Below are 20351 nucleotides of genomic sequence, written 5' to 3'. Positions count from 1 at the left end.
TAAAATTATAACGATATCCATGTGATAAAAATTACACATCCAATTTTCATCAAATTTTTTTTTTATTTTACTGATATTTAATTTTTATTTTTTTATTTATTTCACCCCGCAGCACCGTCGGTAGGTATATGTAATATATTAGTCTATGGACTCTATGGTATCTGTTATTCACAGTCAATGGAAATGAATAATCGTTCAAAGGCATTTTTACCTATTAATTTAACACTATCAATTTTAATAGACTAGTTAATCGTAGAAAATTGATAAAAACCAGATAAGAAACGAGAAAATTATATGTTTCTAAATAATTTAATGTATAATCCTAATTTATTTATCTCATATTTATCTATGGTAATGCCAATACTGATGGTCGAACATCAAAATATTAGAATATTCGTCGTTTGAATTTGAATCATTTCATTACGTGTCTTTGCATTAGCGCTATCTATTAGTAAGTAGTAAATTGTTTTTCCACGCTTCAAACCATACAAGTAGTAGAATTACACACTTCTTCAACAATACAAGAGATGGCATTAGAGTAATATAGTCAAAAAAAATCCGCGAATTCGCATAAGCGAAAAATAATGATTTATATGAGAAAATAATTAATACGACGTATAGTAAAATTAAAGCTGCCTACCATACAGTTACTTTGGTCAGCTACCTCTGTCTAGTAACACTATAAATTCATTTTTAGTAATGGATGGATTGCAGTTTTAAAAAAACTCTTTATACATTTTTTTATTTTTTTTTATTTTTCAATAAATTATAAATACAATTATTATAACTGAATAATAATATTTTTATTTCAACATTATTGATATGGTTGGTTTAACTTGTACTTATATATCAAAATGTTAATACAGAGATGCCAATACATATTCAGCGTGTTAATAGAGAAAACATTTTCTTTTTAGTGTTTACAGATAAACAATCTTTGGTAAATTTTGGCTAAATATAATTTTATGTCATTATTATTTAGAATTAAGTATAATGAACATTACTGTTAGGCATGTATCACAAACTAACATTTAGATTTTTCAAAAAGAAAACTATCGCCTCATTGTTTTTTTTTTTTGTTTTTATAATATGACACAGTAATAATTAATTTTATTGCATCTATATTATGTATAGTTTTAATAATCAGCTATAAAATATGTCAAATGAAACGTTCTTTGAATGAAAAAAAATATAAATCTAAATCGTATTATAAAAGCCCAGTTATATTTTTTTATAAACTTAATACCATGTCATTCAGTTGTTAAAACCTCTCATGTGACAAATTTTGAATTTTATAGAAGAGACAAAAGCACAAAAATGAAGATGACATTTTTTGTATATATCTTATAAAATTGATTCATCTAAATAACATAATATAGTGGGGAGCTCGTCATAATCAAGTGTTTGTGGTAGATCCGATGTACATTGAAACAAACTAAATCGAAGATTTATATTGTCACTGTTCTGGCAGAAGACACTTATGCGAAAAAATTACATATTGAGTTAGTTATACCAAAATGTTCTTTATTTCAAACTTTACCGTCTGGAAACCTTCTTAATAAATAAATAGTCTTTATTTTAAAGTCATCCTTTTTACGATTACTTAATAAACTCACATGATAGACCATTTCAAACATTTTAACAACTTCAAAGTCAAATTACTCAAAACTAGTGTTCTCCAGTTAGTGTGTTCTGCCAGAACAGAGACGATATAATTAATTATATTTTAATTTTGACGATGTATAGAACAAAAACGAACAGAATATGTGTTTCAAAAATTACAAAAATGTCACATCGGAGGTTTTAACACGTCAACAATGATACGTTGCTATGTGGAAATGATAAGTAATGTTTTGTGGAAATATTTTATTGTGTTTGGATGAAACCTCTTTGGTAGGGATAGTGTAAAAAATACACCTACTAACATGGAATGAATTTATACTCTTCTTGTGTGGGAAAGATTTTTTTTATTTTAAAAGCGTTATACATATTTTTGCAGCAGGATAAATGTTAGCTACATTATAATTTCATTATTTTTTGCCTATATACATATTTTGAACACTGGCAATCAATACAAAGGAATCGTTTAGTAAATCTTCTTTAAATCAGAACGCTCTTTAAGAAACTACGATAAATACCAAATAAATGTATTTTGACTACATTTATTACTTAACACAATCTCTATTTTAATGTTTCATGTTAACGAACTATTCTGTAATATTATTATTTATAATATATATCTAATTATATCGTTACATCAGGTAGGTAAGCGTTTACATAGGTAGATACTTTAGAAGCAACTATTTATTATGTTTAAAAGTTTTTCATTACTAGTGTAATAATAATAAAATTGTATATAGACATAAATATTATTTGGCGTAACAATATAGTGTACAAAACATGTGCGAAAATACAAAACAATGGCTGTAAAATCGGCCATCAACAAATGTTTGCCATAGAAGATTCTTAAATATTGTAAGCATTTCTCTTTTATTATGTTGTATAGATAACATTATAAAATATACGAATTGGTCGTGAAATTTGTGGATTTAATTTGCTAAAAAATACTTAAAATTAAGTATTTTAACATTTTGTAGGTGAGAATAATAAATAAATTCTGTGTGATCGATCGCTTTGACCTTATTTTAATAAAATATATATATAAATTCTGGTTGATTTGTTTTGTTTCTAAACGGATAATTTTGGCACGAAATTGAACAGCGGAGTTTTATTAACAGTCATTTTCTCTAAAGCGCAAGAGACACGTCTTACTTTTAAAAGTTTATATACAATGAAAATGCGTCGACACACAGTTTACTTGGCGATACCTATTCACTCAAACGCATTTCGAAAGCTTTTTTTTTTTAAATACAACATTACAAGACTCAAACTTCTACAAGCAAATGCCGTTTTCTACACATTTATTACAGATCATTAGACATGAATTTTCATGTCCCGTTCTTTATTTAAATAGTTCATTTCTTGTGCTTTGTTTTTATTTCACATTGTCAACTTCAACAGATCGGTTGTATTATTGTGATGTTTTTATTTTGATATTTTAACGTCATAAACTATAATGACACGACGATTCCTATATAATATTTTAATTAATTAATTTGTAATGTATTTTTCAATTATATATAAATATAATATATACTTTCACATGCACAATATTTATTATTGCAGGTTTTCATTCACTTTAAAATTGTTCAGAACCTTCATTTATCCATTTCAATTAAAATGTAAAAATATCTTCACACAAAGGTATTGGGAGTTTTTAGAATACAATTGTTCAATTTTATTCAATAATAATATTATTGATTTAATATGAAAGTTTTCTTCTCTTATATTAAATGTACTTTTGTAATTTATTGAATTAAACTGTTCTGAAAGTTTCTCACATCAATCATTAATTCTACTACGTATTTGGACCACGAAAAATAGAGTACATAAAAGTTACTCTGAAGTATTTTTATGAAAGCTACAGAATATAATAATTTTCAATCAATATCTTTCATTGTATATAAATGGTAGTAATGGTACCATAGAATTTAGGAGCTGATTATTAAAAGGATTCAAGTGCGTAGTCAACATCAAAGTGAAATACTAATATACAAGTATAAATTCTACAAACAAAACTGTTTTCATCATTCTAACGATGAGATCTTTTTTCAAATCAACAATAATAATCGATAAAAAATATTAATATAATTTCTGTATCCTTTGAAAGAATATAATGTCTTAAGCCAAATATATAGATACGATACTATAAAAATTATAATAACTTGTTATACAAGAGTTCGTGGAGTATATTCCAATTTTATCTAAGAATAAAATGCTTACAAATAACCTGTTCATAGAAAACTGTTACATGTTTGAATCATTTTTCTCCCTTAAACGGTGGTATGAAAAATGCACCGAATTCATCTACGTATAATATGTAATTTCTCAGCCCCTCAATTTGTACAGTAAAAGACTGATTTTAAATTTTGAAGTCCTATGTATATCTTTAATGAAAGATGTGAGTTTCTTTTTGAACAACCGATTTTATTTAATAAAAAAAACACTTATGCTAAAAAGTCACTCATACCAATCGCGACCTACAATCCTCTCTTATAACCGCTACAAATATTTCCGTTCCATCATCACCAATCCGTGCCAGATCAGCAACCCATCTACAAATTCTCTCACGTCATCCTTACGGGGTTATGGGGGCAGTATTAGCCTCATCCTCCGGGATGGCGTCGGCGTGTCCCTAGGCCTTTCTTGCTGGGTCAGCGATGGTGATGGACAGCCGGCGGATGTTGGGCTTGTCGTACTCCTCCATGCTCATGGCGCGAGACATACGTCTCTCCACTCCAGGGAGGGACAGGGAGGTAAGAAGGCCTTGGCCTTGCACGAACAGCAGGAGACTCTGCGACATCTTTGCCGGCTGAAAGTTACAAATTATACAGTAAGAAAAGCAAATATTACTTGTTCACGTCTTACTTTAAACGGAATTGTTGTATTTACGAGTTTTCTTACCTAGACTTTTTCTTGAGATGGTTTATTTAAAAAAAAAAAAAACTTTTAGGCTTGCCATAGGTACTAATTAATGCAAGTCATTTTTATCTATATATATATACATATAGTGGGGCCCTTAAAAATAAATATAAAGTACTGTTGTGGTACTAGTTCGCTACAAATAAATATTTAATATGACCCAAATTAATTAACAATCTTTTTAACCTTTTCCGGTAGGTACCAATTTACTTTCATATATTAATGTTACATGTGCATAGAAGGCCTTTCTTCAACATCGTCGGTTGAGTCGATTTTTTAATAATTGGTCTAAACACTCGTAAGTCCCATATACATAATTATTATGTTTCCACAAGATCTTTTGTCGAATAAAATTGTACACATTTCGCCGTTGTACGATCACAAACACTTTTGTATTTCGAAACACTGGATAAGAGTTTTGGGGTTTTGGTGAAGGTCATTAAAATACGATGTCAGCTACCAAATTGGAGATAACATGTGGTTATTCTTTACCCTTTTCTCTTCAATACATAAGAAAAATACATATTATTTCAAAAATGATTATACATTGATAGCTTCAATTACGGGTGTTCTAGAATTATGGTGATATATGAATATAAAAATATAACATCTATTAGATATTGATTCCTTACCGCTTCTGTGAGGACATCTCCGGCTCTCTCCACTTTCATCATGGTGGTTTTGTCTTTGTCCATGTCGCGATAGAGCTTCTCCACAACTCCTGCATACGGAGATAATGCACCAGTCACAAGAAGGGTATCAAGTGTGCTACCACGAAGAGACAAGTCTTTGCGGCTAAAATGTAAAATAAAATAACACGTATAATATTGCTTGTTACAATATGCCGAATTGAGAAGGCATTATTATTCCATAATATAATAGAGGCTAATAGAAATGCAATACCTGCCTACAAATAATATAATATAATAACAGTTGAACTATCTGTTAAATACCCTTCCAAATCAATGAAAACATTTTTTTCTTGTCACTCATTAATGGCACTACAACCATTGGCGGGTATTACCCTCCTCTAAGAACACTCTCCGTTCCGAACGACGACCCAATACTTCAAGTAGCATCCGTAACCTTCCCTGTACGATGCTAATAAATTCCGTCCGTTCAGGTGATGTCACCTTGGGTTACCGTACGAGATGACAATATTACAGTAATTAAAAAGGAAATGCCTATTTTGGCAACATAGATAAGCCTAATAATTTCATCATCATTGTTTGCTATTGGTTTTATCCAAATGGCGTCATAATTATAATCTTAAGAGTATTTCTATACATTCTTACAGCCCAAAAGATGACTGGTCATTATACTTGATCACACCGATTATTGTTATATCTATATCTTGCAATAATTAAGTATGTCTCTCTCTTTCTCGCCTATACCTAGGTACTTCTAGATCTATTCATTTTGTTCATAATGGAATGCGATACTCTGTTTGCAATGTGAATGTTATGACATGTACATGAAATCTGACGGATTTCTATCAATTATATGTATTTACTAGATAATGCTATGCTTTTTTTATATAATTACATTTTAATTATGTGTATTTTCATTATGATTCTAGAAATTAATATCTGAAATATGAAGATGACAAATAGCATATTAGCTGAAATATTTGCAGTTTAATGGGCTTTGTAACCTAAATAACGGGAGTGTTAAAAATCCCACGTGACGCAGTCCATCCATCTAAGTTTTGTCTGTCCACGTCTTCTCTTACCTTGAGGTTATGGGTATGGCATACTTTCTTTTAAATTTCACAATAAAGAATGATGTTTAACTGTGAAAAATTTTGCATAACAATAATCATAACGTTTTTTATATGTAACTTTAAATTAATTAATTGTGAATAGTCCTGCATTGAATTATATACAACTCAATTATTGACAGTTAACATAACAGTAAAAAATCTTATATATTTACTTGAGGAATGCTCTGACGTATAGTTTGAGATTGTGGCTATTGAGGGTTCCTCTCACGCGAGCCAAGAACTCTTGAAGAACACGCTCTTTGTCTGTTTCCGTTTCTTGGACAATGTGCTGCAAAAAATGGAGATATAATCCATGATATTATTGCATTTCGAACTCGAGGTGTTATTTCAACAAAACTTAGTAGGTAGGTACTATGTATGTATATCTCAGTGGCGTGCGGTGAATTTTACTTACAGAGATGCAGTTGGAAAAATAAATACATCCCTACCTATTATTAGGTACATATTTTTTTTATAATTGACTGTATAATCTTACAGTGGCGAAGGCTCCATAGTAGGCGATTATTTAAAGCCTACCTTCTAAGAAAAATAGATCTTCAAGTTAATAATTTAATTTAAAATAAATAAATACACTGAAAAATCCATGCCAATTCGAGTGCTTAAAGTCAGACAACGTTATCTACAAAAAAGTGTTTTTTTTTTTTTTTTGAGATAACGTTATTTTACATTTACGGCTACATGATAGTCAAAAAACGTTATGTCAATCTTTTCTAATTTCTTATTAAATCGTCAGTAAAGTTTAACGCTAATTACATAAGTTACCCTTGTTTTCATATTTTTTAAAAACTATCCCTATAAATTTTAACATCATCATAAGCAAGATAAATGTACAATACACAATTAATTATAAAATATTAACATTAGGTTTTAATAAACATTTCGCTTGTTAAGTTACAAGAATCTAAAATAATGATTTTTGGCTCTCCTGTAAAGTTACACTTTTGTAGATAGTGTTGTTTGACACTAAGCCCTCGAATTGAGAGTCATCTATCGTCATAATTTAGAAGTTCTATTTTATCTAGTCAGGTTTATAACCATAACTAGCGCCGTCTGGATTCAACTATATTATGAATTAATTAGATCCCTTTTCCAGATCTGTCTTGTACGACTTCAGTCGAGTGGCGCCGATCACTGTCTGCTTTTTTATTCCGAAATCATAGGTTGTTTACTTAGCGCTTACATTCACTAGAGCACATTTATTCAAAATAATTATTATTGAGAAAATAATTTAAAAAATAATTTCTATGGGATTCAATCACAATCAATATTGATTGTTGTTAAAAATATAAAATAATTTATCTCGCGATTTTCATTTATCAGTTATTTATACCTAAGTCTGTGTTTTAAATGTAGAAGTATTTTAAAATGTTTAGTTTTACGGGTTAAATAATTATAAATTGTTATGAAACATATTATATAATACACCACAACGGATATTTTCAAAGATGATAGGTAATATATTTTGAGCGTATGTTACGTTTATAAATGTTTAGGAAAATACATAATTCAAACTAATTGCTTAATTATAAACTAATTAGGTATTTCAAACTAATTGAGCTTTTGAAATTTCATCGATTTAGTGTACCTATTCATCAGTAGTAATATTGGGTTATCTTCTTATTTCCCGTAAAGATATCTGACAAGCGTGGTTACTCCACAGCCTACCTCTTTCCAAAAGTCACCCTTCGCCATTGTAATCTTATGTGGAACTGGACAGATTCACAAAGAGATTTTTTACAGTTTTTTTTTTACGAGAAATGAATGTTAACCTCTTTGCTCAACCTATTAGGTCCCATTCACATGTGAAATTTTGCCAGATTCGAAAATGAACACGAGTCCCATGACATTATAAGCCTGACCAATAACCGCTTGGCTATCGTGGGCGTCGATATAGGGTTCATATAGCTGCATATAAGATTCTGTAACTAATTTAATCATGGCAAGCAGCTGATGAAGTAGTATAGCGTGTGATATTATGGAGTGGTAGCTCTGCGATTTTCTCAGCATATGTGCCTACGTATTATTAGATAATATTAAAGTGAACAATAACAACCAACCGTGAAAGTCACGAGCAATATGAAACAATTGGAAGATGTAAAGCTAAGTAATGTTGACAAAATATTGTGCAATAATTAGGTACATAATATTGTAATATTTACACAGTATTTTTAGGGATGCCCCTCATCTACAGCATCTGTGGATCACACGCTATATTTATATCAGTGGCGTGGTCCATAGATAATGTTGATGCGGACCATCCTCAGAAGTATTCGATAAATTACTATGTAATAATATATTTATTGTATTTATTGCGCAATTATATTGCACATTTTACTAAACTATGTGACTTATTACAAACATATTCTATAATCCATACTATTACGTGAATATGTTTAAAATATCGCAGAGTTTGCACCTTGAAATATCACAACCATACTATCCACCGAGATTAATTTTTCAATATCATAAGTAGATAATATGTAGAAAATAGTAGTTACGTATTGTTACATTCCCAAATGGTCCCTATTTGGGGATATCTCTGTGAATCTGGAGAGGCCCAAATCAGTATCAAACCAACAAATAGTAAGGGTTGATCACGAAAATAAATAATAACAAAGCCGGCAATGCTGTAAAACAAGGCCATTTAAAAATATCTGCAACGTCGCCATTGTCGCCGTTTTTCGACAGCGCTTTCCGTTGAAAGCGAAACATAAAATGGCGGGGAGAACGCGGTAGACTGCCAGAGAGTAAACATTGTTAACTCGCGCTACGCATAAAATAAATAAAAATGTAACCATTAGTATAATATTAACGTAAATAAAACTCGTCATTTCTGATCACAATTCCGGTGTGTTATTTGTCCACCTCCAATTCCCGAATCCAGACGAAAACCCATACAAAGAAACAAAGTGACAGCATGCTTTCCACTTTCAAAATGGAGGGAGATGACAGTATCTATTTTTTCAACAGCATCCCTTCAAGCATAAGTCACCGCACCCCATTGATATATATATTTATGTAAAAAAAAATATTCGTATATTATTTTATTATCTTGAAATACAACATAATTTGCGTTTCATTTCAAATTACTCTTAAAACAAATCAACAATAATTTAATAAACTTCTTAATTTTAATTTACCAACATAATTGGTAGATATAGTTGCCTATCTATTACTATAGATTTTAAGATCTGAGTTTGACGCGTATCAATATCCAGCCATATTATTTATATATGCTTACAAAATATACACGATAAATAATTGATTAACAGTATTATATTACAACCCAGTGCTGGCAATGGTAACGAGTTGAAACGCCATCAGAGTTATTTCAATCAATCGACTTTTCCATGATCTTATTCATCGCCGTCGATCCGCTGCTTTTCATCTAGAGGCCATCCAATATTATAAGAATCTGGTCGTATTCGTTTATACCATACACTTAGGCATAAAGTCCATTAAAGCAGGCTTGCGGGGCGCTCGCGCATTTTCTATGTGAATCATCGAAAATACAACGTAATCAAATACGCCAGCGCACACTGGATTTGACGACGCATTGTGCCCGCCTGCCCCATGAGTCACCGTTTTTTGGCTTCTCAGCGATACGAATAAATAACGAAAATACAACGTAGTCCATTCATTGAACACGGCAAGCAAAATCACGCTCCTCGAAGCGTCGTCGATAGACGGGCGAGAAGCCATTATTTAAGAACAGTGAACTCTTTGTTTATTTATTGCGTGTCCGATATTAATTACAAGCCCCGAGAAATTTAATAATATTTTTATTGCTTTTTTATGAGAGACGCTGATAATAATAATTATTTTGTGCTCCTTGAGCCCCTTATTACATAGGTGAAGGGTAATGCGCGGGTGGAAGGGGGCCTACTCAGTAGTAAGCGCACCGAACGCTTTTTTGGTGGGCTTTATGCCTTACACTTAAAAACTTAAATACAGAAATCATAAATTAAGTATGGCACACGGTTCTAAACCGCATACGGGTTCAGTCCAAGGATGGCCCCCTACTTTCCCAACACTGACGTATTTATACGTAGTACAATTATTGTGATTATAACATAAATATTTTTTTAATACAGCTTCAAATTGGGTCCTACCCAACTGTTTCTACGAGTAGGGTTCCCAATTGGTTAATTGTGAAACTAAATGTGACTGCATGTATGTGTTATCTTATATTCAATTTCACATTATTATGCTACCGGATAGTAATCTTTTTCCATTTCGATTCCCGTTAGAACAATGCAAATAAATTCTGATAACTTATCATCTGGCAAAGTGCTGGTGTTGCATGTTGCGATAAAAAAAAATATTAAATATCTCACGATAGGCTTCGGTTACAACTATTTTTAGCTTCAAAACATCGACACGGTGTTTTATCGCCTCTATGTAAACATTTAGTTCATCAGAGTGCTTTTCCAATGACAAGAACATAAATTGTATAAGTTTATATATATGTACATAGGTATTAAGCACGAACGTAAACAAAAAAGTCCGCCAGGTGATTTACGCGTGTACTACTTGGAAATGAAGAACAACTTGCCAAAATAAATACAAGGTAAAAGAAAATAAAAATAGACCAGGCCGGACTAATAAACAATGATTAGGTACTTACAATGTTTTTGCCAAAACATTAATTCCTATCGAGATATTTTTTTAATTAAATTAATCGTTGTAGATTAATAATAAATTAACAACCTACACCTACACAGTAAAGTTGGAAAAGCTAAGTGAATACTCAATCTACCAGAGGTACCTAGCGGATAAACACAAAGCTTGTAATTTGAGATATTTTTTTGATAATCGAACTTCAATATTGTGATCATACCAGAATTAGATAATTTCAAGTTATAAGTACATTTTTTTATAAAATCAATGTTTTTTTTTCATTTAAATCAATATGAAAAATCTTTAAGTTCATTGGAGGAAACTTACTGAACTATATTTTTTAAATTAATATGACCATAAAATAATATCTAATAAAAAAGATTGAATCCTTTAACGAATTCACGCTTTATTACGTTTTTTTTTAAATTATAAATTAATCTTTGACTTTAAATAAAAAATATTTTACTTTTTAATGTTTTTAGATACATATTATGTATTGAGTAAAACAGTTTATGATGTAATTATTAAAAATTGTCACAATTCCGCTAGAAGTCTCTGCGCATCTATTATATACACAAGACTGCTATAAATATTCCACCATCGGCAGCTATCGAGGGTAGTTTTTCATTTTTTGTATCAAAGTATTAGCACTTACCTTAACCATTACAATGAGTTAGTTGTAATTGTTAAAATAAGTGCTATATTTATTTTGATAGAACCTGTCTTGGCTGTGATAAATTTTAGAGCGAGATATGTAATATTGACCGTTTAGAGACGGCTAACTTATTGTAATTGTTACAATAAGTGCTAAAACTTCCATACAAAAAATGAAAAACTACCCTCGATAGCGGCCTATAGCAGTATTATGTATAGAATAGATGCGCTGGTAGGTGAAGTATTCATCTTAATATATTTGGATTTAGATCATGAATATATTAGCGTTCTGATTCTGGTTTAATTGTATTTGAGTCTGGCGACCCGGGTTTTGCTTTTGCAGGCAGTATGCACAATCAGATGTGTAAATGAGACAGATTATGTGTATGCTTATATATACACTAAATTAACATTTATATTGAGCAGGCGTTTATTTGGAGCCACTCCAAAAAAATATTGATAAACAAGCTTATTTGCCAATTTTACTACAGTTTTGAGTTACATTACATACGGATTCGGGCTATGAACCTAAAATAATACCATTTTGTCATGATTTTTTATCAGAAACAGCTGCTGTTATATTATATAATATGCATTTAAACTGTAGAAGTTACAGTATTTTTTCTACCAATCTTAAGCAACATAATATTTTATTAAAGGCTTATTAAGTGGTGTTACAAAAAGTTTAAATATATTATGATAATAATTATAAGCCAGATTTCAAGTAAAATTAGCGTCAATATTAGTGACTTAACTTTACGATAAAATAATACGAAAGCAAAATCTTGTTTGATTAATGACTTAAATGAGTGAACGTGGAGATGTTTGTTTACTTTGTTAAATAATCAATGATGTTGAAACACGTTGAAAGATAAAATACAGAATATTTATTCTCACGTGTCCAAATTTGTGATAGAGCAAAAACTCTTCTTCGGACTGGGTGACTTCTCCGCCCTTCCACTTGAGGAACTTGTTACGGAATACGTCCATGACTGATGCAGCAGATCCTGTGCAGTTGATGAGGATAAGCCCCAGTAGGCGACGAGGGTGGGCGACGCCGCATCGTGCGAGGACATTGGCTCCTGCACCTTCGCCCAAACCGACAGCGTACTTCACATGGAGGAAATCCAGCACTGTCACCAAATCCTCGCCAAGAGTCTGGAGTGTAGGGAACTGGTATCTGTAAAATTAAATTAAAAAATAGCTCAATTTCCTAATCGAATTACAAATAGGTATTAGTGTGCTACAAATTTTCTATATCATCAAAAAACACCTCCAACATTATCCTCCAACATCCTACCGAATATTTTTTTATGCTTAAGAGGTATGCAATCTACAAAATGTGTATTCTTTATATTGTATACCATAAAGAATAAAAATTGTATGTAAGATGTTATGTTATGTAAGAATATTGTAACGTTGGTAGTAGTGATTTCAATTAAGGTGTTAGTATTTATAAATAATCTAGCTTTTAACGCAGGTTATCATCCATTCTGCGCATTGTATCGACAATATTTTATAAAAGAAAAACATTATTATCCATTAAGACCTTACAATAATACTGGAATGCAATTTAACTAATTTTAGTTGACGTTTAAGGGGAGATCACAATAATTACTATCGTCATACTTTTTATTAGCTTATTTATACATACATAATAAAATATTTCGCACCTTTTTCCATTTATTTATTTTTTACATTTTCCCAAAAACAATCAGTGATTTAATAATAAAAATTCTGAATATTTCCAGTAGGTGGTCACACGATTTTTGCTATTTTTTAACACCCCCTCCCATCATCACATTTTGTCACATAATAATTTACCCCCCTGTCTATATTACGTCACATTTTTCACAACCCTACCCTAAACATTGAAAAACAGAAAAAAAATGTTTTTTTTTTATATTTATCCTTAAAATATTGGTTTATTTTGTGACGTCATTAAAATAGAATGCAAAATGGAAACGAAAATATAAATAAATATTAAATATTAATTTTCATATATCAGTTTACTGATTAAAAGAGTTGAAAGAGTTGAAAATGTCCCTCTGAGGTGGACGAAACCGGTCCTAAATTATCGATTAAAAATGGAATAAGTATTACAAAAAATTGCGTTTTATCAAATTAAACAACAAGATTTATCAATTGTCTCATTGTTTACAAAACTAGGTTATTTCAGATAAAAATCATGAAAAATAAACCCTAAATACATGGATTCCAGGATTTTAAAGATTTCGGCATTAACAAATGGAGGACTGCAAACTGCCAAATTTTCAATAAACTAGAGCAGTATAAACAGTATAAGTTTAGTCTCTATCGAATTTACAACAATATATACATATATACATATAACTAGGTACAGAGTTCACTGTCACTTATTTTAATCGGTTGTATAACTCTTCGTGAGCTTTATATTGTCAGGGACGTTAGATCTATGTACGTATTTCACCATAGGAGATGAGAATTCTACGAGCAAACCCTCACGTAAGCTCTCGGAGTAAATTCCCACGTATGTACATACATATCATATGATACCAAAATAGAATCCGCATTCACTCTGATAAATAATAATAAGTAGATATTCGAGAAGATTAAATCTAACAATGGCTTAACAAAAGCTAAGTATGCTTTCTCCGTACTCAAAACTATTCGTTGTAAAGTTTACACGCGTTTGAACTTGAGCAATAATAAAATTAAGTGGAAAGCTCCAGAGTGATTAACATCCATTATACCAAAAAATAAGAAAGTTTTTATTAGTCTCCTGATATTTACACTCGTGTCTTTTTAACTTAATCTATCTACTCGACGAAGAGATAAAATATTTTACGCCATTTTAAAGATAGTAAAATTGCCAGTGTGATAATTATAAGTAAGAGGAATTTTAATTTAATAAAAATACTCAGTGATGGGTTTAGTCCCGAAGCACTGACTGATTTTGATGCCCCCACGATAAAAAATAAATTTAAACCATAAACTCCAACGTAAGTATTTAGAAAAGCTATAAATGTAACTCTTTCCCATAATCACATCCTGCTACTAAATATAATTATTATTCAAGGTGACAGTGATGACACCAGTGGCGAAGGGTGGAGGTAGGCTGTTAAGATATGATATAAATAGTGCACACTAAAATTTTTCAGTCATACGTATTTGTTTTCATTTAACTAAGACTACAATTTGAATATTGGATTGGTTAGTTTTTAATATTCAACTTAACTCTATGTAAACCAAGCCATACTTGATAATAGTCAAAAAATATTCTTCCATCTACAAAATATCTGACATTAAAGCATTAAATCATACATCATTTTAGATATTATAAAAGATAGATTTCACTAGTCGTTAATTTTTATTCGTATATTTTTTCGACTGTTTATTTCGTGAATATAAACAGTACTGTTTTATAAGTTGTAAAAAAAGATTATAAATGCAAGCATGTTAAAATGGTGGAAACAAACTGATACAGCAACTGGGGAGTGAATGAAAATATAGTGTATATATTTTATGTGGATTTAGTCGAGAAGAAGAGATAAAACCAGAGTTACAACGCATCCATAGAAATAAGTTTCGGTCCCGTTTTTTATGTAAAAATTCGTGCGCCGCACATCTTCCGCAACGAATACGCAGTGTATATATAAATCATCATCGGCTGGAGTCAATCCAAAGCTGGATCAACGCCTCCCCTAGCTTCTTGCACTATCTCGATCCACACAAAAATTTGTACTTGATAGAAATACTGAATAATGAAATGTCATTTCATATTGATTTCCATAGTAACGCACGTATATATTATTTAATAATTTAGTTGCTAGGACCCCCTAGCAACCATTAATGGTATCGAAATAACTTTTTATACAAAACAGAATTAACTAAAAATTAATTCAATTCTACTTAAGGATGGCTAAAAGTATTTTTAAAAAAATGCATTGGCATCGTGTTCTGATATATTCTAAAATTTTCAAATATCTAGCTAGTCGGGAAGTTAGTTAAAAATCGATTGCAAGATTTGTACCGGACAAACAACCACCGGAAAAATAAGAAAAAAGTTGTAAAAAATGTCTATACATTTGATAGTTAAGTTAAAAATCGAAAAAATATTTACCTCCCTTCATAGATATTGGATATCTGGGTAGATACCTTTCAAAAGAGTTATGTTTGCTATTATATGCATTGTGTATTTAAATTAAATCCTTGCGATGTTTTGCACTTCACTAATGTTTCCCCTTTAATTTAATATACATTCAATTAATTAGTTATTCGATCAGAATTTCAGACCTTCTCCTTTTGTTCCGATAAAGCATCTAGAATACTCTATTCTAAATCTGAAGTATCTATCAGATGAATATATAAATACAAACTCAACAAGTGAATCCATTGCTCTAAGGCTGTTTTGAGGTTCTTGAGGGAATACGGATGAATAATAATGGAACAATGATTAATGACGATGAGATCATGAACTTTATAGCGTATTCAAGCCTATAAATCACTGTATTATTATATTCGGAGTATACATATTACATATATATATGCCATTTGCACATATTATCCCGAGTTGTGGTAGGGTAGCTTATTGACAGATAAATCATATACTGTAGAATACGTGATTTATTTTTAAATATTTGCTTGGTTTTTGTTTTCAAGTTATATTTTAACTAACACGAGTTACATGCAATGTAGTCAATTTTATTTATATTTCAAATACAATTTTATTCGTTGTTTATATGGAAAAGTTTTCGAGAGCTGGAGCTGTAACCACAAAATGTAAGCGTGGATTTAGTTAAACGAATTTAATTTTAACACGTCTACGAATATGATTATTGAACGGTGTCATTTCTAATTTATTCTTTCAAATGTGATTTGACTGTTGAGATAATTAATTAATACTGAATCTTTTAACTCATGGTATCATCAGGATCACTATATTGATATGAACAATAACAAAACGGTTGCGAAGTATCAACGAGAACACAGTTATGAAGAACATTATTGAAGTTATCTATATATAAAAATAAATGTTTGTTTGTCTGTTTGTCTATCTGTCCCGTATGCGTTCCTATACCATTCATCCGATTGCGATGAAACTTTGGTGAGTTGTTGTGTGCATACCCGCGCAGGTTTCTGAATTAGTACAACCATCTTCTTCTTCTTCATTCTATCTTTTTTTATTCGTATGGTTCTTATACCATTCATTCGATTGCGATGAAACTTTCGTCAGTTGTTGTGCGCATACCTGCGAAGGTTTCTGAATTAGTGCAACCATCTTCTTCTTCTATTCGTATGCGATCCTATACCAAATTTGGAAAATCCATGCTTATCACATGGACAGCTGTATGTGGCCTGCTCACGCGTTGAAAAACCTTCTGATTTATTCGTGTACGCATCAGACAGAAAAACAAAAAATATTGTGTATCCAAAAGCACTTCAATAAACAGAATTAAAACACTTCTTTGAGTGGCATTGCAACGCATGCCGGGTACTCGCCAGTATCTAATAAAAATATTGATGATAAAATATAATCAATATTATATACTACCTTTCTAACTGATTATATATACGTTAAATAATATAATATTAGTAATGTTATAAAAGTGAATCTTTATTCCACAAAGTTTGTTTCTGGAAAATATATTATATTAGATGCAAGGCCTGAACAAAATCTAACCATAGTACGAGTGAAAAAGAATTCAGCACCCGTATAACCTCACATACCTATAATATAAGATAGAAGGCATATGAATAATCGACATAGTGGAGCTAGACGTAAAGCCGGTATATATTGGTTTAACTAAAATGTGCTTAGGGCAAAACCGGAAGTACCTACGTGTTGCTAAACTATATAGATTGTTTGTGAAATACTTTCACTTAATTTAGTAGAAAATATGGTTAACTGTATTGTGTTTATAATATGTGGTAGCCGTACTGAGAAACAAGATAATGGTATAATGTTTCCAAGTTAGTTAATAATAATAAAATTGAGGTTCTACTAAATTAAACAATTCAAAATTAAACGATTCGATAACAATACACGCTCAAATATATATTAGCATAAGTACTTGATATGTATAGTATTTTCCTACAGTCCCAATAAGTGTGTGCCTATTTTTTAGAACGAAAGTATTTGGATTTATAACGCGAAACAGTTGCAAACATAACTAATAAAACTTTCGTTTCAAAACCATTAGAGGAGACGTTTCTGGGTATTTTTAGTATGTATGCTGTTATTTCGTTCGACGTGCATTAACTACTTACAACTATGTACTATGAAATATACATAAAAAATTGGCCATACTGCCTGGCGGCTATGCCAGATAAAATTCATTCATTCGTTGTCACTGTTATCAGGTCTCGTATAACTTTTGTTCTCAAACTTCTACGGTGATTGCAGCCGTTAAAACTTGCCAGGATAAATGCTTCACGGATTATTTACCGCTGCGGATGATTAACCACAGTTTTCAATTGTATTAATACATTTTTTAATCGTAGAATTTTTTTACCATTTCTTTGTTTCTTTTTGGTTTTTTTTCATTCTTTAGAAGTGCATAAAAAGAAAAATCCATTAATAAAACTCATTTAATTGGCCGTTTCCTTGGTATCAAAAGTTATTTGTGATAAAACCAAGTACCTAGTCAATACACACGTATTGTTTTGTTATTTCAAAGTGAATTAATATTTTAAATCTAAGTACCTTAATCATTAATCGGTGTCAAGATCACTCCATTTTGTTACTTATTAATAATTTTACAAGATTTAAGAACGTAATATTCTTTTATTGAAAATACATATTTTGGAAATACTTAAATATATATAAAACATACTTTGATTTAAAATACAAAAGCGAAAAGTAACGCAATTTCAGAGAGTATTGTAAAAAATAACTAGCCAACTTCTTCACAATTCGACACATATATCATGAGCGCGAACCCTAGGGGTCGTATTTTTTCCAAAAGATTTTTTCTAGTGGTTATGTTATATTTCACAGAAGTGTATAATATTATTCTGTATTTTGTCTAAATATAATGTGTCCACGTGTGAGCTAAGCTGACTTAAATTAAAACGCAACTTTTTGAGTCGAATCGAAATCCCAATTCTGGTGCTGTGTAGTTAGTGATGAATAATGGTACCCACATAATTTATTACAGTATAATAACAAGATATCTATTTCAAATAATAGTGCATGCATTTTGAATGAGACAATTCCGTTTCATAGCTCTACCAAAAAGGATACTTTATAATATGTTGGCTACAATTTATTATAACAGTAATGGATAGTATGATGTACCTTTGTAATAATATAATATGTAGTATAATATTAATATATTATCTTAGATAGTATATTTATTTATACATAATATTAATTATTTGGATGACATTTCATTTCTTAACTACGTGTTTTATAATAAGTTGGTACGAAAAGTCAAAACCTGAATACTGATATTTACTAAATAGTGTTATGCAATTAGTCCATTATTTTCTGTCAAATTTTGTGTCACATTGATCAACTTGAATGTACTTTTACCAATGACTTGACTTTTACGTACATTGCACTGATCTAGAATAGTGTTTCTCAACCGATGGTCAGCAGAATTTTTCTGGTGGTCCGCGAATTTTCGGCGTCCAAATGCCTATGCTAAAAATTCCAATAAAATCTTAGAAACCGATGCACTTAAAACGTTTGTGCATTGTGTTTTTGTTCTTAAAATAGATTAATGGTTTTACGTGACGAAATCAATCGCAAACAAATGTTATTATTCGTTACTAAATAATATATTTTATTTCTGCGTTAGTTGTTCGCAAAACGTTTCTCCTATTTTCAGTGGTCTGCAGACGGTAAAATGTTAAGAAACACTGATACAGAATATATGAATACAAATCATGAATAAAAATATTTATAAGAGTGATATTTCCTTTCATAAAAAAGTGGTTCATATGAGGCATTTAATAGAGGCATGAGAGCAATAGAATGTATACTGTATTTGAATGATATATGTCACCATTTTCCATTTCGCTTGGAAAATGAATTCCGTTTGAAGGTGGTGTGACTTTTTTATGGGAGTGATCAAAGCCTTTGAATTGAATTTTATTTGATTTATCGCTTTTTGGATACTATATTTTGAAAGAATGTTTTTCAAAACAAATCTCAATTTTTATTCGCGCTGTATTCGAGCATGCCAATACAATTTATCATGAATAATGAATTTCATTTGAAAATATAATTCGCTCGAATTTAATGATAAATTGTGAAGCTTCGTTGATTATTAGAAAATGTTATCGAATTATCTTATTGTATCTGAGTATACTATCAGTTGATTTAAAGCAATTATAGGTACATAATATATAATTTATTTTGAATAGTTAATAATAATAAAATCAACAACTGGAATATGAACATTTTTGAATCGATTGAAAATCAAATGCGAAATGGACATACCAGAAGGTAACTTCAAATAAATATATTTACTGGCAATGTTAGATCACTCTCTAAACACCGATTACACGATTTTTAGAACTAATCAAAATACTTAAAAAAAACTACGGTAGTACGGGATTAATTTTCAATAGCGGATAAATGCAGTGTATTTATTTACAAAAGGCGTCAAATCCATTTCAACCAATCGCAAAGGCAGACGTCATTTCACTAATTTCCATCAGGTGACCATTAGATAAAATTAGCATGTTATTTAAATGTGGTAATTAAATATTAATTTAAAGGTCCGCCTTGGATGTATAATAGTTATGTACGGATGGCTTGTGT

General features: G+C 30.6%; 1 protein-coding gene across 1 annotated transcript in view; it reads right to left on the bottom strand.

Annotated features, from left to right (window-relative positions):
• Positions 1-897: 897 nt before the first annotated feature.
• The window catches only part of LOC147068421 (uncharacterized protein ZK1073.1), an 87401-nt gene continuing 67947 nt past the window's right edge, over positions 898-20351 (bottom strand). The window contains exons 5-8 of the mRNA XM_085952242.1: positions 12497-12779; positions 6478-6593; positions 5175-5337; positions 898-4432 (exon numbers count right to left, since the gene is read on the bottom strand). Coding sequence (XP_085808368.1) covers positions 4256-4432; positions 5175-5337; positions 6478-6593; positions 12497-12779 — 739 coding nt within the window. The 3' untranslated portion in view covers positions 898-4255. The remainder of the gene's footprint in view (positions 4433-5174; positions 5338-6477; positions 6594-12496; positions 12780-20351) is intronic.

Source organism: Rhyacophila brunnea, unplaced genomic scaffold, assembly GCF_057557595.1.
Source record: "Rhyacophila brunnea isolate RB1 unplaced genomic scaffold, BYU_Rbru_1.0 scaffold_3, whole genome shotgun sequence".
Lineage (NCBI taxonomy): Eukaryota > Metazoa > Arthropoda > Insecta > Trichoptera > Rhyacophilidae > Rhyacophila > Rhyacophila brunnea.
This window is presented reverse-complemented; position numbering and strand designations above follow the sequence as displayed.